The sequence below is a fragment of the Calidris pugnax genome, unplaced genomic scaffold, assembly GCF_001431845.1.
Source record: "Calidris pugnax isolate Ruff unplaced genomic scaffold, ASM143184v1 scaffold95, whole genome shotgun sequence".
In the NCBI taxonomy this organism is placed as follows: domain Eukaryota; kingdom Metazoa; phylum Chordata; class Aves; order Charadriiformes; family Scolopacidae; genus Calidris; species Calidris pugnax.
In genome coordinates this window covers 14812579-14834701 of record NW_015090885.1, presented here as the reverse complement: position 1 = coordinate 14834701, position 22123 = coordinate 14812579, and the positions used below count along the sequence as shown (strand labels likewise).

At 42.9% G+C, this 22123-nt stretch overlaps 1 protein-coding gene and 1 long non-coding RNA gene across 3 annotated transcripts; one reads left to right on the top strand and one right to left on the bottom strand.

Moving 5' to 3' along the window:
* Window positions 1-176: 176 nt before the first annotated feature.
* Window positions 177-19505, top strand: LOC106891010. Of its 2 annotated transcripts, none has more exons than XR_001412612.1 (4): window positions 177-307; window positions 17634-17841; window positions 18211-18379; window positions 18743-19505. It is a non-coding gene; the product is annotated as an uncharacterized LOC106891010 (long non-coding RNA). The 2 variants fall into 2 exon arrangements; XR_001412613.1 differs by having other exon boundaries at window positions 18188-18379.
* On the bottom strand, window positions 3896-18522 carry TBX19 (T-box 19). Its single transcript, XM_014947171.1, has 8 exons — window positions 18157-18522; window positions 12170-12434; window positions 10143-10277; window positions 9286-9347; window positions 8117-8178; window positions 7283-7384; window positions 5264-5396; window positions 3896-4474 (listed from the first exon to the last, which is right to left on the bottom strand). Exons 1-8 carry the CDS (start codon window positions 18351-18353, stop codon window positions 4240-4242), a joined length of 1191 nt encoding a protein of 396 aa, XP_014802657.1. The 5' UTR covers window positions 18354-18522; the 3' UTR covers window positions 3896-4239.
* Window positions 19506-22123: the final 2618 nt, after the last annotated feature.

Genomic DNA, 22123 nt, shown 5'->3' with positions numbered 1-22123 from the left:
GAGCGGGGACACGGAGGGCCCTGTGGGCCCTGTTACTGCTGCGGACCTTGGAGAAGAGACTGCGGCATCGGAGGCAAAACAGCTTTTCTTAAAGTTTTGGGTTATTTTCTACCCTTTAGATCTTATGTTTTTACTAATCCTTTCCCCACTCCTCTTTTTTTTGGATACAGTTATATGAGGTGTCACACGAACCCACCTTGCAGCCTCTCAATACAGTAGCTGGGTACCGTGCTAAAGCCCTGCTGAAACTGAAAACAAATGGCTCTTCCCTCTAATTCTGTGAAGATTTATATGGAGGAACAACGTGGTGAGTAGGACCCAAGAGGTGATCGTCCCCCTGTACTCGGCACTGGTGAGGCCCCACCTCAAGTACTGTGTCCGGTTTTGGGGCCCCTTACCACAAAAAAGACATTGAGGTGCTGGAGCGGGTCCAGAGAAGGGCAACGAAGCTGGTGAGGGGTCTGAAGAGTAAGTCTTGATGGAGCTGGGGTTGTTCAGTCTGGAGAAGAGGAGGCTGAGGGGAGACCTTATCGCTCTCTACAACTACCTGAAAGGAGGCTGTAGAGAGGTGGGGGTCGGTCTCTTCTCCCAAGTTACAGGTGATAGGATAAGAGGAAATGGCCTCAAGTTGCGTCAGGGGAGGTTCAGGTTGGGTATTAGGAAGAACTTCTTGACTGAAAGAGTTGTCAGGCATTGGAATGGGCTGCCCAGGGAAGTGTTTGATGAACCATCCCTGGCGATTCCCTGGAGATGTTCAAAAGGTGAATTGACATTTAGGGGAGGACTATGTAGAGTAGGGTAGATGGTTGGACTCGATGATCCCAAGGGTCTCTTCCAACCTGAATGATTCTATGATTCTATGACATGGCGCTTGGAAATATGTTTTAGTGTTGGTGTGTGTGTTTTGTTTGGGTTTTGGTGTGGGGTGTGCGATTTTGTTGGGTTTTTTTTATGGTTGGACTAGATGATCTTAAAGGTCTCTTCCAACCTAGGCAATTCTGTGATTCTGTGAGATGTTGCCCCAAGTTCTTGCACTCCCAGCTGTGCAGGTGAGCAGCTGGACGGGTGCAGGTACAGGTAGGGCATGGCTGCCTCACAGCCCGTGCGCCCAGCGCTGCTCTTCAGTCAGCACAAAACCTCCTGTGTTTCATGGCCAAGAGACTCCATAATCGAGTTAAGTTGAAATACATGAACTGTCATTAATACCAGGTAGCATATTTACCATGAAGACCTCAAAAGAGCTCTTCCAGTCTCTTAATGTGTTTCTTTTCCACAAAATCAAGAAGTGACTTTGTCAGGACACATGAAAACTGGGATGGTGGGGCATGTTTGCTTTCTTCTCTTGCTGCGATTTCAGTTACTGCTTATAGCAACCGGTGAAATATTCTGTCAGAAATTATTATTGTATGGTTAATAATGGCAAGCAGAAATCTGTTGGGGAACAAAGGCACTATAGTTGCAAAACCAGATGTACAATAATAATTATCAGGAGGGGAATGGTTTATATACAGTTTAAGGGAATCTGCCTCCCATGGGAAAAGGGTGCAGCTAGCATCCCAGCCTGTTACTGCGCTGTAGGGAACTCAACTGTGCTGGGAAAGCAGATCTGCAAAGTTAAACCAGCAGCTTTTCTTGTCAACAAGTGGCAAAAGCTTTCTTCAGTGCTCCCATTGCTCCTTAGAAGTCAGATACCAATTCTCAAAGCCTTTACCAAAGTAACAAAACGTAAAGGTAGTGAGCAAGCCCAGGGTATTTTTATCCCTCCATGTAATTTCTCAGGCTTTGGCTAAATCAGATGGTCTGCAATGACAAAAACTTAGCTTTTTTCTGAATCCCAGAACTTTTTGCCTTCGTGACATGAGACTATTACAGGGATAGGAAAGAAAAACTACTCTGCCTTTTATCCTTTCAATCCTGTCCTTTCCTAGCAGGAAAGCTAATTAGATTTTTTCCTAGATTGTTTATTTGTGAAATAAGAATGCAGTGTATGTAACACCTTATAATCACTCTTCTGTTACTGTAATGCAGTATATAGAAAAACTAAGAAATTTTCCAACTCATTAACAGTGAAGGAAGCATAACAAGTCCTGTAACGTAGAAAAATCACCACTTTTCCTTTTTTTAGCATCGATAGCCATCTTGCATAGACTCAGCATGTGGTGTGTGTGTGGGGAGCTGAACAGCCAGAAGAGGGTAGCATAAGTTAGTTAATAAACCTCATGTGTAAAGTAGAGCTATTTTTGAGGGAAACACCTACTTACATCTCTGGCTGCAAGGCAGAGTCATATAACACTGAGAAACTCCTCACCAGGCTTTTGACAGAACGTGGAAAGGCAGATTTACAGTCAGAACTGTCAAGGATTAGAGTGATAGCAGGTCACAGAGCTTTCTGCACTCTATTAGCTCCTGCTTGACCAAGGCCTCTATTAATAAAAATGCACATCCAAGGCAACTTCATTACTTTGCTTTTAGGGGATAGCAGCACAAGTCAGTACAACTAACACCGTTACTGAGTGCATCCTGGCACATTGTCTTGCCTGCAGCAATGGGGCCAGATGGGGAAGTCATAAAATACATAACACTGAGAGCACCTTAAGGGGATGGTTCAGGCCCGAGGTAATAGAATATGAAAGAGGAGCTCGCTGAGTTCACCAGCCAGATGCACATTTGATGGCCTGAATGAAAATGTGCTTCTTGCTGCTGCCCTGACGTCTGCACAAAATAGAATGCAGCTCCCAGAGCCTATATGCAATAAATGAGTACTCACAAAGGGAATCTGCTGTATCTGACAGAAGCAGAAATACCTCTGTAGAGACACCAGCTCTCAGGAGCTTTGGAGAATCCTCTTCTATGTCTATGCTGAGGATTTCCTCTTCAGGGGCTATCTATCTATCCAGCCCCTGTCAATGCTCATGACTGTAAACAGACCTGAATTGCTGCTGGGCATTTCATTATACAGAGACACATCTACATGAGTTAGCTTGCAATTTTTTCTTTACCCCTGCAAGAGACCAAATGGCAGCACTCTTTGAGAGGTTGATAGGGCTTGTCTGAGGAGGCACATGAGAGGACAAGAAAGATTGAGGGATGGCTGTTATTATCTGCATCACAGTGTTTAGAAGTCCCAGACCAGAAATCAGGCCTCCACTATGCTAGATATTGGACACAGGATAGGAAAAGCTGTACCCTGAAAAAGGAAGCTGAAATAGACAGAAGGTGAGGGGGGGAACAGGTACAAAGACACAAAATACCGTGCCCAAGAGCATACAGCCAGTCACTGGCCAAGGAATAGGAAATGCCTGTCTCTGTCAACTTGCTCCTGCTGGAGCTTCTTTAAATTGCTCAGAGGCAATTAGTTAGGTAAACAATACTGTATGTGTGTTTACACCTTGGAAAGGCACTGAGGAGATAACAGACCATTTATTCATATTTTATTTGTACTCTATACCTGAAGCAAAATGGAAATGCAAGCTGAATCTTTTTTTCTATAATTCTTTTCCCGCCACCCTTTCAAAAATAGCACATATAGAAAGCATTGGAACTTCTCATTTCAAAGACCATCACGTCAGACTATAAATGCTAAACCAAATGCCCTTCATGCTGCTGCTATAATGCAGCTGCTTTCTCAGCTTGAGTGTGTCCATTACCCCTATAGCACACAAACAGCAAACGGGAGCTGGAGAAGGCAACGGGACAGAGAATGCTGTATGCAGGTGGCATTAGGGTGTCAGACTAATTTCATCCCCTGAAGGGTTTAGTTTCAGGTATTGTGAAAACCTTTGTGTGACAGATTCAGAAAGGCTTTAAAGCAGCGCTGTCCCTTCAAATTACCAGTTGGAAACTTGCTCACAAATTCCCCTGGACTTGGCTGTTAGTTACAGAAAGGACTTTTAAAATGACATGCAGATGTCCAGCTGCCGTGGCTGCTGCACTCAGTCCCATGTCTCTGACCATTTTTTTATGTGATACAGAAGCAAAACTAATGATAAAGATTCTTTCCGGACATCATCCTGAATTATGCATAAAGGTTACACTAATAAGCTGGTTCCCATAACATTTCCTGCCTTTGCAGGATGCATTTTGGCTTCTCTGGCACACAAGAGGTACATTATGGAAAGTGATGCTTGATGGATTCCGTTCTCTGCATACACATCCCTGCTCTGGGCTGCAGTTTTAGGGGTTGTTTGGCGTTTGTGTCAGTCTTGTTTGGCTGAGCTCCCCTCCTGAGCTGCCCGGCCATTAAAAGGAGTGTGAGGATGTCCACGCAGAGTCAGCCAGTCTGGCCAGAGCAGTTTCCCCTTGTGTTTCCATGCTGCCAGACACCGTTCCCTGCAGAGGGATTTGGACTGATGGTGCAGTGGGTAACGGGACGTTACCCCTTAGGAACATGCTTGAAGGGCTGCTGTTCACCTCGCTTCCTGGGTTGGCAACATTTACGGCACTGTTGCTCACTGTCCACAGGCAAGGGTAGTGGCTGGAAAAAAAGCAGTACAAGTTGAATGACTTATTTCAAACCATTTTCCCTTGCACAGGGCTTACCACATGTGCGTTATCTGCCAAAGGGCAGCTATCCAAATCAAGTTGCTAAACTAGATGAGCCTTGCAAATCTTAAGTGAAAAAACCACCAGCGACTATCAGACCCGGTGACCTTGGAGAAAGGCATGGCGAGAAATGTACAAATACATGTGAGGTTTCAAGATTTAAAGATCTTTTTCATTAATTCTTACAAATTTTAAAGAATTGCAGTGGATTTTCCTGGCACCTAAATTAGAGAGGAAATGTGTGCATTTATTTTGGGAAAAGAAGGGTAAATATTTGATAATTGACTCTCTAGGTCTAAATTTCACCCATTCCTAGAACTGTTTACTACCCTATTAACAATATTTTGTAACAGAACATGATTTAGATTGTTACATCCCTGCATGGGAGTAGGATTCACATTCCATGCAAGAGACTAGTGAGGAATATATAGAAAAAAATAATTTGGCTTTAAAATGCTCACAGATTGTAGGTACCAGAGCTCTCTGTGGCTGTTCCAAGACCCTGGTTTTCAGCAGTGCTGGGGAGAAATGAAGCTCCCATTGATTTCAGAGCAGGAATTAATTAGCTCGTTGGAAGATTTATCCATGAATCTTGAGTTGGGCACTTAGGACATGCTTCAAATCCTAGATGCTGATTAAAGCTTGGAACAAAGAGTGAATCACCAGGGCAGTCCTAGAAGCCCCACTGCTCCTAATCCCAGCAGTCTTCCCATAACCTTACCTGGGTCCAGGGCTGGCAGCTCCCTTCGTGTGTGGCACTGAGAGCAAATTAGCATGTGGAGAAGATGGCAAAGTCCAGCTGTCATGTCCTGAAAATACCTGAAGATTATTGCTGGGGCTCTCCAACAAATTAACTTTGGGGAGGGGGGGAAAAAAAAAGAGCAAGAAACAAATCCTCAGTGACTATTGCAGAGACATTTTCTTAAGGCAACAGAATATGGGTAGGCCTGAGGAAGCAATCTGATCGTGAGGTTCCTAATCATGGGAAAAAGGACAAAATTAATGTGTTTATTAAGAGAGTAGCAAGGTGCCATTGTAATTTCAGGTGGGATATATGAGAAGATACAGCATGATAGAGATAGGATATGCATTTCTGCAAGTTCGTTAATGATAATTGCCATATGACTGGCAATGTTTTGAAGCAGATTTGCTTATAACTTGAGCTTAAGTATTTCTGCTAGACAGGATTCCTTGCTAAATTATAATTAGCGAGCAGATTACTTTATCCTTACTTTTGTTTTCGGCTAATTTCTTTTGATCAAAGTAGAATCAATTCCTGTAACTCTGCATCCAGATCTAGAGAGTGAAAGGAACTCAACGGATGTTCTGGGAATACCAAAATGCCCTCAGCTCAAGTCAGCTCCTGCCGTGTTCCTAGGGTCTGCTTCGACATGAGAGCACAACGGTTCGTGGCATGACGCTGAAAGAAGGCTTGCAATGCTCTAATTGGGACCTGGACTTTAAGCAAGGTCATTCCCTCTGATTTATAATTAACAGTTACAGTGCACCCAGGTCTTTGTAGGTCTTATTTTGCTGCCTTAAACATACCCTGTGCGTGCAGAGTTCAGTGCAGATTGTAAGAGACACTCATCATGCTCTTTCATGAGCCTCAGCTCTTGCTTGTTTTGATGCTAGTGCTAACCTAAAGCAAGGGGCAGTCAGGCAGAGTGTCTGTTCCCTGGAAGCAAAGCAGCAGTAGGGTTGTACCTGTAGGTGAGTGGTTTCTCTGCATGTAGGAAGGTGGGTACGGAGCAGCCCGATGCCCTCGCAGCGCTGAATATCGCTCACAGCTGTGGGGAGTGTGTGGGGCTGGCAGAGGCAAAGGCCCGGGGTATTGATAATTGGAGCTCCCTGATGCGCACACCGTGTCTGGGTTGGAAATCAACCAGCCACCCACTTTGGGAGGAAAGAGAGAAGAAAACTGGGATTGCACTAAACCGCTGCAATACAATAAAGCAACAAGCCTTCTCGCAGAATGAGCTGTGCCTCAGAAACACCAAGCAGTTTCCAAAATGCTGGTTTATGGAACAACTGACAATAAAAAAACCCCACACCAACCCCAAAAAACCACCCATAAAAAAACCCCAAAACCACCAACCCTAAAAACAAGACCTAAAAACAACTACCAGAAAATGTCACAAACATCAAAGAACAAATGAAAGAAAAACAGACCACCATTAAAACAAACTCTGTTCTTCCCCCCTTTTTTTACCTGTTCAGCAATGAAAGGTAATTTTATAATGACACAAATATTCACTGTTACAAGGACAAAAAAATATCGTACATCCTTTTGATTCTAGATTTCTTTCAATATTGATTGAAAAATGAATGATAAGGAAAATAATCCCCCTGCAGAAACTGTCCCATTATTTCCTCCTGTGAGGTTTCTTCAATCTTCTTTTTTATTTTTTATTTTTGTAAAGAGTCCCTTTCCATGAACACAATTCAGGACTCAGTGAATGACTGAGTTGAGCAGGTCCCAGGTTCCCAGCACCTATCGTACCACACAAAACTTCCAGCTGGCATGAATAAAAACCTTACAGTGAGAATACGTCATATGTTGACCTTCAGAGACTGTTTCTGGAGCATCCTTGGGGTTGTTTCTGGAAAGCAAAATACTTAGTGGTAAAACTTCGCATTGAGAAATTACAAAAGAAAGTTAAAAACAGAACTATTCACTAAAAAGATGGAAAAGTAAGAGTGTCTGTTCCCTGGAAGCAAAGCAGCAGTAGGGTTGTACCTGTAGGTGAGTGGTTTCTCTGCATGTAGGAAGGTGGGTACGGAGCAGCCCGATGCCCTCGCAGCGCCGAATATCGCTCGCAGCTGTGGGGAGTGTGTGGGGCTGGCAGAGGCAAAGGCCCGGGGTATTGATAATTGGAGCTCCCTGATGCGCACACCGTGTCTGGGTTGGAAATCAACCAGCCACCCACTTTGGGAGGAAAGAGAGAAGAAAACTGGGATTGCACTAAACCGCTGCAATACAATAAAGCAACAAGCCTTCTCGCAGAATGAGCTGTGCCTCAGAAACACCAAGCAGTTTCCAAAATGCTGGTTTATGGAACAACTGACAATAAAAAAACCCCACACCAACCCCAAAAAACCACCCATAAAAAAACCCCAAAACCACCAACCCTAAAAACAAGACCTAAAAACAACTACCAGAAAATGTCACAAACATCAAAGAACAAATGAAAGAAAAACAGACCACCATTAAAACAAACTCTGTTCTTCCCCCCTTTTTTTACCTGTTCAGCAATGAAAGGTAATTTTATAATGACACAAATATTCACTGTTACAAGGACAAAAAAATATCGTACATCCTTTTGATTCTAGATTTCTTTCAATATTGATTGAAAAATGAATGATAAGGAAAATAATCCCCCTGCAGAAACTGTCCCATTATTTCCTCCTGTGAGGTTTCTTCAATCTTCTTTTTTATTTTTTATTTTTGTAAAGAGTCCCTTTCCATGAACACAATTCAGGACTCAGTGAATGACTGAGTTGAGCAGGTCCCAGGTTCCCAGCACCTATCGTACCACACAAAACTTCCAGCTGGCATGAATAAAAACCTTACAGTGAGAATACGTCATATGTTGACCTTCAGAGACTGTTTCTGGAGCATCCTTGGGGTTGTTTCTGGAAAGCAAAATACTTAGTGGTAAAACTTCGCATTGAGAAATTACAAAAGAAAGTTAAAAACAGAACTATTCACTAAAAAGATGGAAAAGTAAGCTAAAAAGGAGGGAAATCCATCTTCTTTAACCACTTGGCTAGGCAGCAGTAGACTTGTCTGCAGTCTACCATAAGGGAAGCAGGAACTTATGTTTCATGCCGTACATAAAAATGTTCCTACGTTTGTGCCAAATTTGGGGGCTGAACCTGGAATTCTAAATCTACCTGTGGGCACCGTTCCTGCTTCCACCAGCGACCGCAGCCTGGCCTCCCGCCCTGTCCGAGGCAGGGCTCTGTCCCCTGCTCAGCCAGGCAAGCAGAAGGCAGCGTTCCCCCTCTGCAGCTGGAAACCCTGACACTGAGACACAGCAGCTTCTGAAGTTGTGAGAGGAATGGAAAAAACCCACAGGTTCTCCTGCAGGCACACGGGTCACTTCATGTGTCAGAAGACGTAGCAGGTTCAAACAATTTTTTTTTAGCAATTATGGACTGGAATGCATCATTGGGACAGCCCACTGCATTAGCATGGATGATGCAAGTAAAACTTTGCAAGATAAACCACAATTTGTTTCTGATGGAAGCATCTCTAACATCTTACATAGTTAGCACCTCTGGGTTACTTTTAATAAACACATCATACATTATCACACAGATTTAATAATAGCAGTGTAGTTACATTACAGTTACAGTGCAATTTCACTTTAGCTATGCTTTTTGACATCTGCAGTTAACTTTTATTCTGCCTGAGCTATCAAATTATGGGATTCATTGGAGTGTAAGTACAATGTAGTGAACATACACGGTGTGTAACATCACTGGGGAAGTTCACACTGTCTCATTCAGGCTTTTAGGATCCCCAAGAGGACATTCACCCACTTCAGACCCTGTTGTAATGATTATGGAGAGTGTCCCTGCTAATAACTAACAACACTGGAGTGACTCTGGATTTAAGACACCAGACATCGCATTAAGTTATATGATTTATATTTCACATGGTGATGCCACGGTTATGCCACAGTTTTAACCATACCAACAGCAAAATGCTACTGGAGCAAAAAAAGATGAACTCACCTTTCTTTCGCATCCAGGAAGGCTTTGGCAAAGGGATTATACTTGATTTTGAGAGCTGTTATCTTGAGTTTACAGAAAACAAGGCATGTTAGTGAAGGCAATTTGAAATAGAAACTTGACAAAACATCTTCCAGAGCAATCTAAGTGGGACTGCCTCACGTGTCCCCACACATGATGTTTTCCAGGGCTGGTTAGGAGAGAGCTTTGCTCATTGCAGAGTGCTGTGTACTCATCAGTGCCACAGGCAGAGCACCAGTTGGGGCAGCCTAATGGCCTAGTCCACTCTGGCAAATCCTCTGGGATGGTGGACTCTTTTCAAAAGAGAGTTTAAACACTGAATTCCTACCAAGTGTGAATCAAATCTGCAGCAACAGTAGCTGAGGGATGTGGTACATGAGCTAGCAATTGTCACAATCCAAAGCATCCCTCAATTACAGTTTTGTGGTTGGGAAGACATTTCCGCATGGAATGTTGCACTCTTCTGCAATTGTATATATTATAAGGAGTGGGGAAAGGTAGGGTTATCATTCTAACTGTCAGTCATTGCTGCAGAAAGATATTGGACTTAACTGTAGGGTGATTTTTTTCCAGTAAGGGATTGGGATGCCAGGACAGATGGACCAGTCTGGAACAGCTGTGGCAGGATATTAAGCTAAACCTGGTTTAGTACTGCAGCCAAACATTAGATTAGACCATGTTCTAGTGCAGAGAGAAGACAGACTATTAGACTGGATGGAGCATTACACTGCACGGGACCGGAAGGGAAACAAGAAAAGGACCATGCTGATCTTGTAGTTAATAAGCTTTTAATACATCTCATCGATGGTAACCAAGAGCACAGTGTGGCTTCCGCCTACCTCTTCATTTTGGTAAGCAGTCACAGCTATGAATTGTGTCTCGGGGAAGGAGCAGTTCATCACCATCCGGTGGGGGCCTCCTACGCGAACTATGTGTACCTGGGGCTCGTATTTATGCAGGGAGTTCAACATTATCTGCAGAAAACAAAACAGGGAGACAGACCCCAATGCCACTCTGGTATCCCACAGCTGCTCTGTCTCTCTGGCTCTATAACAGACCAGATGTCACTGCTAAACCCAAGTCAGTGATTACTGAGAGCAGAAGGGCAGGTGCCTTCTTCCCTTCTGATGAAGGGCTGAACAGAGTGAGACTTCACTGGACTTGGATTTAAAGCTTTCGGTACAGAAGCATTAGTGAATATTTGTGTTAGCAGCTATGGCTTTCAAACCATTGGGCTCCTAAGGCAATAGATGCTGTTGAAACAATAAAGGGGCAATACCCGTCCTGCTTCTACTATTTGCAAGACTCAGAATCCCCATCATGGAAATGAGGGTCAGGAGGGAGCTGAGGCAGTCACCTACTCATCTTTCTGGGCAAGATGAAGTGTAACTAAACAAGCCTTGGCAGATGTCTCTAACCTTGCATTAAAAGCTGTGAATAACATTGATTCCACAATTCACCTCCTTCAGGAAGTCTATTATACTGCTTAATTCTTTCTACTGAAAAAAAAAAAAAAATCTTAAGTCTGTACTTTGGAAAGTGTGTGCACACACACACATATATATACACATATACATATATGGACAAACACAGCCATTAGCATAAAGCACTGCTAGTCAGCTGTTATTTTCTAATAACACCAAGGGGAAGCTGAAGCACAGAGCAGAGACATGGTGTACCTTAATGCTCTTGTCAAAATTTCAAAAGAAAACGAGGAGCTTTAGTCATGTGTTATTTAGTGAGTTTTATTTAGTGACTTTTGTTTGGGCTCCATTTCTCATATAGCTTTTCCTCCTCTGCTTCCTACTTTTTTCCTCTCCACTTCACCATATGTATATAGACATGTATCATATTCCCTTGTTTTTTTCCCCAGGGTCTCTTTGACCCTCCGAGCTGGGTTCCTGGAGTTTTTTAATCCCGTGCATACTTTTCTGAGGCCTTTGACTTTTCTGAGGTCCTGGATGCAGGACAAGAATTTGCAAATTCAGATCCTGTTCCATGCTCCACAATAGATCTTGTGTGCTGATTCCATCTGTGACTTAGGAAAAGTCAGGTCCTCTTTCTGTTCTCCAGTCCATAAAAATTGAGATAATTTCCTACCTAATTAGGTCACTAGGCTTATGGATATACCTCACAAACCTAATGGAAATAACAGATAGAGAACGTATATTTACATGAAAGAAACTGATTTTGAGCTGACAGGTATCATCCAATGTAGGAGTTTTGTACAAAACAAACAAGCACAACAAAGGTCTTGTGCAACATTTTACCTTCAGATGCATCATCAAAAATAAAATACGAAACAAAACTAATTTTCCTGTTTGCATTTTTAAGGGGTTCAAAGAGAAAGTCACTTATTTCTGGTACATGTGGTTTCTTTCCAAAGGCCAAAGCTGATTCAATAGAATATTGATAATTATCATGATGCAGAAGCAGACATAGTAATTATTTCATTTAGGAGCAGCCTTTTATTCTGCTATCTGACTCCTGCCAACATTCCACTTACACCAAACAACATGGGGGAACACAACAAAAACCTAATACCTGTGACCATTTTTTCCCCCTTCTCTGAAGTCCTATGTAAAAATCCCCAGCGCACAAGACCAACTCTGAAAAGCCCCCTGATGATTAAGTAAACCACAGCACTCTGTCTCTCTTAACATCAAGAAGTCCATTAAAATCTGAAAGAGCCAATTAAGGCCTGTTTATTCCTGTTTACATTTGGCCTCCAGAGAATAATTGGCATCTGTGGGTGAAGAGGCCTGTAAGGGCCTCTATAATTACATAAATGCACCCTTGATATTTCTTGATTGGTAGGTGCTTGCAATTGAAGCCAAGAGGTGTATGAGGAAACATCAGGCCATACCTGCCCACTCCCATTGAGCTTGTTGGTAAGTTTGACTTTGCTGAAGGAAATGGCAGCTTTCATCCAATGGGCCCCGAAGTTGGGAGAGTCTGGGTGGATGTAAACACAGCTGTGGTTTGGTGGCTCTGGTTTCCCAGCCGGCACCCATTCTCCATTGACGTACTTCCAGCGGTGGCCATCAGTCGGGGCGAAGTCCAACAGGAAGGAATACATGGCGTTTGGGTCCAAGCCTGACACGCTGATCTTCAAAACGGGGAACATCCGCCTGGCCACGAGAGAAAAAAGGGGGACGCCACTGGAAACTGGTTTTGAAAGACTCCTTGGTATGTTTGTGACCAGATGCTCACTAATTAGCTCAGTGTGAAAAAAACATAGAATCATAGAATCATAGAATGGTTTGGGTTGGAAGGGACCTCAAAGATCATCTAGTTCCAACCCCCCTGCCATGGGCAGGGACACCTCCCTACGTCTAGCTGAAGAAGTCTCTTAAAGGTTAATGCTTTATTTTAATTTATTTTATTCTATACACATTATCTCTACTGTAGGGCAGTAAGGTCTTTATCATGCCAAGAGTTATGAACATAATGTACTGTGTATAGTGTCAGCAGGGTCCGTGAGATCTGGACATGCTAAATGCATCCTTAGGTGTGGGACAAGGGACATGACATGAACAGGATTGAACAGAGTTGATAATGGCTGAGAAGGTGAAGCTGAACCGTGCATTCACTGCATTAACTACAGAATCCTATGATAAAGTGCACTTCTTTGGTGCTTAGATTCCTCCAACACCTGCTCCCATACTCTGTCCAGTGGCCGAGTTCCACTTTGTCTGACTCTTAATATATCCTCTGAAATCATTCTGCAACCTCCAACACTCAGGACATAATCCCAGGTGCTCTTCAGACTCCAGTTAGATGTATTGACCACATTGCTCTACACAAAAGGGTTTTATCTCTTCCTTCAAAGGCACTGTCATATTCCATAGTCTTTGTGAGCAAAGTCAGTCACTTCCCTCTGTCATTTCCCTGTGTTAATCCCTGACATCTCCCACTTGAGTAATGGCTTCCAGCTGGCGCTCTTCTAAATGCCCTAACAAGTCTGCTACATTTTCCTTGTCTAAAAATACTTGTTTACTTCATCAGGGTTGTATCAGGTTGGTCTAGCATGACTTAAATTTAATAAAATATATTTTTATCTCATTTTCTGCTGTCTTCCACGTATTTAATTATCCTTCAAAATACAGCCTGAATTCTTGTTACAGGGAGATATTAAAAAGTCTGTAGTTTGCTGAAATGTGTTTTGTCCCTTTCCTAAGTGCAAGTATTCATGTACTGTCCCACTACCATTACATAAATCTCCAGTTTGAGAAGTCTGGTTAAAATCCTTGCCATGAGACCTCACACTTAGCAGTTCCCCCAGTCCCATCCTTCCATATTTCCTGACCTCATCAGCTTCATGACGTTCTTCTACTTTTAGTTCCACCTTAGATGCAGTGTTGTCCTTCACTAAGCTCTAAACATGTATTATCCAGTCTTCCCACCATCTTATGCATTTAAAACTGAAATCCTGCCTTTGTTTAGTTTCGGGAAAATGTTCCTTTTGTGCTTAAAGGTCCACCTTTTCTCAAACCCCTTTTAATTATTATTTTTTTATTTTATAAAGGAGATTTGCAGCAGCTCACGGCTAGACTTTCAGCAGTTTTCTGTCTGTCCTGGTACTTGTGATCCATACCACACAGCTTTGAATTGGCATCTCAGTGCCTAAAAGTCTGCAGCAATAGTTAGTAGGGCTCCAACAGTTTCAGGAACTGGGAAAAATTTGCAGTCAGCAGAAAGAGGAGTCTCCCAACAAAGGTATCCTATTCATTAAGTGTCTTAGCTTGCCAAGGAATACACGTCATTACTGTGGAGGCTTATTAGAGCTGTTACGTGTCACCTCCTACATTCTTCTTACATGATTAAGAGGCCTCCTTGCCCCAGACATCTCTGTACTGACCTCTCCTGGTAACAGCTATTTTGCCAAGCCACATTTTTATGCACAGGCCAATGAATCTTCAGGCTCCTTTTCTCTACAGAGACAGAGAGACTGGTTACACCAAGCAACCAGAGCAATTGCCTGAGTCTGTGGCCACGGGGCTAAGGTAAGATGGGGACTCTTGGCTTAGTTGGGTAGTGGTGCAAGATATCTGAAATACAGGAGGGCACTGAAACTACCAACTGTCTCAAGGGACACCATTGGGCTCTCTCTGCCCTTCAGCCACACTCTCCAGCAGCCCCCAGCTGCTGACAATCTCCTGTGCTGCTGTCACATCCCACTCACCACCTACCTTTCTGGATACCTTCATTCAGCACCTTCTGCTCACAGGAAAAGAAAGGATTTGAGAAATTTGAGATTTTTCATCTAATATAAATTCTTGGTCATGTAGGGCCAGTGCAACATTGAGAAAGATGTATTGAACTGTGATCTTTCTAACTAAATAGAAGCTTAGCTTGGTCTATATGCTACATTTAATGTGTCTTACTGACTGGGATGCACCAGCTGTCAAACTGGGATGTGATAAAAAATAGGGATGCATTGCTCCCTGCACCCCCCAGACCCCCTACAGTCAGTCTTCACAGTAACACACTTAGATATTTAGCTGAAATTGAAGTGGAGGGGGAAATTCATCTACCTGAAAATTTAATTTCACTAGATTCTCAGAACTGTTTGTGTTACGTAGAGATTGTTAATTCCTCTGCCCACAATGCAGACGTCTCTGCCTTTCTACTTGAGAGGCTTGAGTTTATCCCCAAAAGACCTACAGAAGAGAATAGTCACCATCAGTTCCAGCCTCCTGTATTACTGCGATTATAGCACTTCCCTACATGAACCTGCTTCACACACAGTTAATCCCCACCTGTACAGATTTTAATGATGGAAAACCTGCCACCTCACTTGTTCTGCTGATTTTAACAGCTTTGCTGTTAAAAAGAAAGACATTTGTCTTTCTTTCAGCATGGCAAATGGTCATTTCTCCAAATTTGTTTCAGTCAGAATGTTTGTTTCAGTGATCAGGTAGGTACACACGTGGCCTCCGTTGCTGCAATAGCTGAGCACTTCAGCCTCTTCAATTTATTTAGAGCAGATCTGCTACAATGACTCCAGAGTACAGAACTTGAGCGGGAAGATGTTTGATATCAAACTTGAATGTGTAGTAACGAGTGAAGTTGTTTCAGGATTTAAACCTGGAAAAGGCTTCTTTCCCCCCACTCACCTTTGCCTGTATTGATCCACTGTGGATTCTCCCCGTACGCAGAGGGGAGCAGTGGCACTTCTCTGCATCCAGCCAATAACATGGATTGCAAAATCTCGGGATACTGCATAGCTAATATTAACACTGCTTAATCAGAAAACCAAGCATTTGATATTGAAATGCCAATTGAAAGCAATAAATCTGAGTGAAATAGGAGACTGATTCCCCCTGTATCAGCTGTACCCATTGGGATGTATTTTGTGATACAGCGTGCGGTTTAATTTCACTGATGTCTATCCTGTTTAGAATATTTCATATCTTCCCCGTGCACCCAAGCATATTGCTATGGCAGGTGATTATTACAATGAAGTACAATACAGCAATGGAGACATACCTTTGTGTTAACACTGAAGTTGGTTCATCTAATTATGATTTTTTGGGACCTTCGGTACCAATTAGACATGACTCAGTCACAGCAGAATTGTGCATGCTAGAATTTGACACTTGAGGATCACTAATCCGTCAGCCTGTCATTTTGTGGGATGCTCCTGTATCAGGTTTCAGTTTAATTTCTGAATTTTGTTAACATGTCCACAAAATCTGCCTTAGTTTTCACACACAGTTGAAACCAGCTCTTCTCATTAATCATAGAACACCATTTTCAAAAGTGTTCATATGCCCTGTAGCAAGAACAACTGAGTTAGTTCTACTGATTTAAGCAGCAGCAGAATTAGATCAATATTTTTCTATTGAGAATCCCTCTGGAGACAATCACTGAAGAATCTTGAACCTGAAAAAAACTTAGCACTCATAGGAAACTGTCTCAAGTTTGTCTCCTTTTGAATGGCATGCAGTGGTTCAGAGAGCTTTGCTGCAGGGCACTGCCTGTATTTCCTGGTTTTGGTGTGCTGATGTGTTTGTTATGGAACATACTTCCAGAGCCTTTTTCATTGTCCTTGATGCTACAGTAACTTTGTTAAAAGGATTTATGCAGGTGACAGAGTGACATCATACTTTTATGATATTTTATTTTGAGATTGCTGTAGTTTGATCGTAAAGAACCTATTCCTGTCCCCACTGATGTTACTAGAGCTATCACTGGCTTTAGGAAAAACAGGATCAAGCTGATAAGTAGCATAGAAGTTAGAATAAAGAAAAATAAGGCAGCTTACACAATGAAATAAAAACTAACCAGGCATATTCAGATAATGAAAGATTCCCTTATCATCATCATAAAAGGATTTTATCTATGCACTCACCTAGACATTTTAGAGGAACTTGTATCACCATGCAATCATGGTTTACATTAGCTGAGAGGAAAGAAACTGAAATAAACTTGTTGGTAAGGTGCAATTCTTTGTACAAATTTAATTAATTTGAGGCAAACCTATCTTACCTCGGGTTTGGTCACTGCTAAGGAATCAATTTAAGCTACCATTCACTCAGTGAAAGTCCACTCAGAAGTTTGCTGTAGCCTAATGTCAGTTTTTAAAGCAAAAGCAGCTTCTCAGTGTAAAGAGAACCTCAGCAGAAGATTTCTATCCCTTTCTATCCTCTTTCTATCCCTTTCTATCCCTCTATTTCTGTTTCTTGTCAGGAGGAATCAGAATGGCAACAGGCAGCGTTACACCAAAAGCTGATGTTTTGGGAAGGCAGCAGTTCTCTCAACAGAGTAACCTTGCTGAGCCAAAAGACAAGATTTTTCCTTTTAACTGCTTTTACCTATGTCCCTTGTCAAGCTACAGTCAACACTAAAATAGCCCATAAATTCTGCTAAATCGAAGTCTGCAAAATTAACAGAAGTCACATCACATACATAAGTAAATCTTTCTCTCCATCTCTTAATTCCTCTCACTGATGCAGATCTCCTGAGAGGTCTCACAAAAGAAAAATGTGCCTGTTGGGTGCAGGGGGGGGACGACAGCAGAGAGGCAGCGAGGGTACATTACACAAAAACCTTAGTGCCACTCTACTGCTGATCTTTATTCTAGTAACTGCTTCTCTGTACGGGCTGGACTCTGCTGTCAGCCCAGTTCAGAACAGAATCTCCATGGAGAGCCTCCTTCAAGCCAGTGTCTCATTCAGAATTAGTATCTTTCTCACCCGGTTTTGCACCCTTTTTCTATGCCTCTCTGTGTTCCCCAATAGTAAGATACATGTTCTATTTACAGCACAATATTTTGTCTTTTTAAGACCGTGTGCGTTAACCAATATTCTGCACTTGTTTCTAAGGGCACCAGCAATAACTACGGAGCAATACCATGGTGGGACCATGCAATCCAGACTGCACATACACACTACATGGAGCACAGATTTATTGTACCCCCTTCTAGCACAGACTGCTTGGACAAGCTGCTAATGCCCAAGGCCAGAGAGAGAGGAACTGCAGCTGGGGATAACACCACCAGTCGGCTTCTGTACACTCATTTGAGGTCTACAGGTAAGGATTTGCTAATAAAGGCTGGTGATTATTAGTACAAAAAGTCATTCTAAAGGTTTAGAGAGGTATCATGTATTCCCTTGCAAAAGTTCCCCTTTCATGCAACCTTAAGTCAGTCAGTAGATTTACCAGCAAGGAGCAGGGACACCCCATTCTCTTCATGTGCTTGTTTTAAGGGACTGTGAGGCTGCAGGGATTAAACTACGTGCTCGTTGCAGTTCTTTTGAGTCTGCACACACAGTTGATATTATTATACTTCTTAACCCCCCTGGCTGTCACCTACACTTAGCCCACGGTGCCGAGCAGATCACTCACCTGCCGTTCTTGGTCACGATCATCTCATTAGTGACTTCCCTGAATCTCTGCCAGAGCGTCGCATCCTCTAAGACAACCTGGAGCTGTTTCTCAGTGGGGTCGCCTTTGTCTCTCCCGGCCCGGAGTTCGCTCTCCACGACGCTGAGGAGCCTGGAGACGGTGCAGTCGCTGGGCTTTTTGCAGCCCAGGTCTGCCATGACGACTTCACTGCCAGAAACTTCAGGTAGCTGTTAAAAGACAAAAATCATGAGCTAAATCAAAGAAGGAGTCAGTTCGTTGGGCACAGCCTGACAAACGTGCTCTCCTCACTCTTTTGCCACTGACTGGCTCTTTCCTCTGGAAGTCCCAATGGGCAGTGACACCAGCGTGTGGAGGTTTACGCACACACTCCACACAAAAAGAGGACTATCTCCTAATTACCTGTCAGACGGTCAGGTGGGTGGCAGGCTGATGACTCAATTGGCTGCCTTGAAAGAAGAGTCCTCCATCCAAATTAGCATGCTTTTATCTTTTTTCAACCTGAAGTGGGTCTAATTGTTCTGCTTGAGAACCAGGTTTCCATTAATGAAAATTGTTTCATTTCCAGACTGAAACAATGCATGGAAATTGCGTTCACGCTGATGCGGACTCTGACTGAAGGAGCTGGTAACAGTCAAGATAGTTACACAGAGAAGGTAGTCTTAAAATATTTCCACCAGGCACGTTGAATAAATGCATTAACCTTGTTCCTCTACCTTCCTAAATCAAAATGTAATAGTAGGAGACCCTTCTGCACTGAGGTTTCAATGCACCAAGGAGAAGGTAGCATCTCCGTGCTCCACCATTGATGCCTGCTGTGTCCATCTCTTGGTCCCACTGTCATTGATAAAACCCCTGCTGCACCTCACAAGCCGTTGAACTCTTCTCTGGCTGCATTTTCAGAGACATGGAAGCATTTCCCTGTGCTTCTGGGGCTGAGTGTCAGCCTAACTGCTGAGGCCTGGCATTGCTGACGGGCTCAAGATCTGTCGCTGACAAGCCTGATCCAACTGCACGTACTCTTGCAAAGGGCAGCCATAAAAGAAGGCACCATTTTACTGAGAAGTCCAACAATTTCAGCACTCAGCCAGGAATAGGAGAGACCTGGGTTCAGGTCCATGCAAAAGGATTAAGTGGAGACCACGTGAATATTGGTGACCCATAAACATTGGACCTTGGCACATAACGAAGCATTTCTCCTGATGAATCTAGCTCAGATACCATCCGAGAAGTTTCTGGTCTGTCGGACATAACATAGTCAGGGGCTTGATCATGAAAACATACTGTTGGAGTTTGTTTTTAGAGAAATACATTTTCTAGTTACTTACTGAGAACTTTGCATTCATTTAATTCAACAGCCCCTGTTGAATTCCTGTGCTTCTGGTCCTTTCTAAAAGATTAAATGACCTGGTGGATCACTGATGGGATTTAGAAAGACAAGAAAGGGTTTGGTGTAAAACAGGATTTAAGTTCATCATTTGACAAGCTCAACAGATCTTGCAGTTAAAAAACCTGAGAGATGCCACCTACACTAAGCAGCAAGGATCAGAACTTGTTGATCCTATTTGTGGTGTACGGCACCTTATTTGGCTACTAGTCCTACTAATCCCTCAAGCCCTACATGGAATAAGGACACTGGCTGCAAGTCCTCACAACGGCACAGCTGCAGGTGTGCAGCAATGTCATGTTCTGCAGAATGGGAGCCTTTAGGAGAGGACATTCAAGTCCCAGCAATCTCAGTACCATTGGAAGGTGCAAGCCAGACAGGCCTGAGGTATTTTCACTGAATTTCACTGAATTTTTAGAGTTGGAAGGGACCATAGAGATCATCTAGTCCAACTCCCCTGCTGAAGCAGGATTGCCTAGAGCTTGTCAGAGCATGTTACTCAGGAGCATCCAGGCGGGTCTTGAAAATTTCCAAAGAAGGGGACTCCACAACCTCCCTGGGCAGCCTGTTCCAGGGCTCTATCACCCTTACTGTGAAGAAGTTTCTCCTCATATTTGAGTGGAACCTCTTATGTTCCAACTTGTGCCCGTTGCCCCTCGTCCTCTCACTGGGAACCACTGAAAAGAGTCTGGCTCCCTCCTCCTTCAACCCTCCCTTGAGATACTTGTCAGCATGTTTGTAACATTTTTACATCTGGGTAATCGCAATCATGCTACTTTCAAACTTCACACTCTAATAACATCTTCCCTCTCTTCTTATCAGCCTTTCTGTATTTTATTTTTTTTAAATTTGTGAACTCATTACAAAATTACCTAGATTACTCTATCAGTCAACTCACCTTGTGAGTTACACTAGAAGTTGTTAAATAGCAACTTCTAGTTAACATCCGGCCCACTTTCACTGTTGAACAACTGAAGGATGTTCTTTAAAAAATCCAAAGGATGTTTAGCTAATTGGGAGACTGCCACTTTGCATTTGGAAAAATAATTGCATCTCAGGTAGTACGTTTGTGTAACGTGGATTATATTTAAGTTTGGGCTTTCCTTTTCAAACACTCAAAGAGGAGAGAGAAGCTACTACTGTAATATTTCCCTGCATGTGATAAAATAGCATAGTAAATGCATAGAAGACCGTGAGGCAGTTTTTTATTTCATTACATTATAAATAAACACAGAATTCAGACCTAGTGGAAGTTTTTTCAGTTCAACAACTTCAGGTTGTTGGACAGCTCTAAAACAAATAACTCAGTGTTATTTTTTGATTTTTTTTTTTTTTTTTAAGTCAAGGCCCTATTTCCACACAGCTTTTGTTAGATTTAGTTGCTCAGAAATCAGGAGATTCAAAGTTGAGGCAGGTGCAGGGACAATAACTCACAAAAGTAGCAATATTTCAGTAGTTACACACCGTTCCTTCTATAGACAAATAAAAGGGGAAGCGGCTTGATTTTCACCAGTTCTGTTTGCCCATCTCTCCCACAGGCTTCAAATGGAGTGATACCAGATTAAAGGCTCTGAAAAATCAGATCCCATCTGCCTTCCTCAAAACACTTAGAGAAATCAAACACTAAAAGAAATCAAAAGCATGCACAGAAACGGTACCAGTTCACGTCGGTGGAGGGGTTTCAAAATGAGGAAGGGAAAGGCGGTCTCACCAGCAGACACTGGTGAATTGCTAGAGGTAAAGAATATTCTCAGCAAAGATGGATTGGAAATGGAGGCAGCCACAAAGCAAAAGAAAGGGAGGTCCTGCTCTGGGTGGCTTGCTTGCCCAAAGCACCCCTGGGACAGAGTTGTGGAGAAAGATGGCTATATGGAAGGAAATAATAACGGAACCATTCCAATAACGGGCTGGGAAGCAAGTTTTTCATCCAATAAGACCGTACTTTTTACAGCTGAGAGAGAAGCACAAAGACATTTGCTTTGGAGTATCATACTAAAATTTGCATCCTGCACAATAAAAAAAATGCACTTTCAGATGCTAAAAGTAAGTTACACTTGGGTACTTACAGTTATCACACAAGGTGTATGAGGCTAGAAAGTGTTGTGTCCCAGAGGACACACCCCACAACCCCCCAATCTAATCTCTTAAAATACCTGACTTTCATACAGTTTTAATTTAATTTTATAACTATATTACCACAGCTCAGGATGCCTGCCACCACAACATTTTCCAAAATGAGAGTAGTTACCTGTGGTTGGCTAGTGGGAATAGCCCAATTGCTATTTTCAGCGTGGGGAAGGGCGTTTCAGCTGTAAAAGTTCAGACTGAGAGGAATTTTTCGTGTATATAGCAACATACCCAGAAGGCACAGCTCACCACTGATGTATCTTTCCAACCTAGAAGAATTAGCCAAAGAAATAACAAGTTTGTGTGTGTACAAGCAAACGATCAGCTGAACATGCTCGGGGCCTGAGGTGTAACTTTAAAATACACCTCCAGACCCACGTGAAGCCCATCCCAAACATCAGCCTTCCTCACATCATACATTGTCCTTGCTTCACA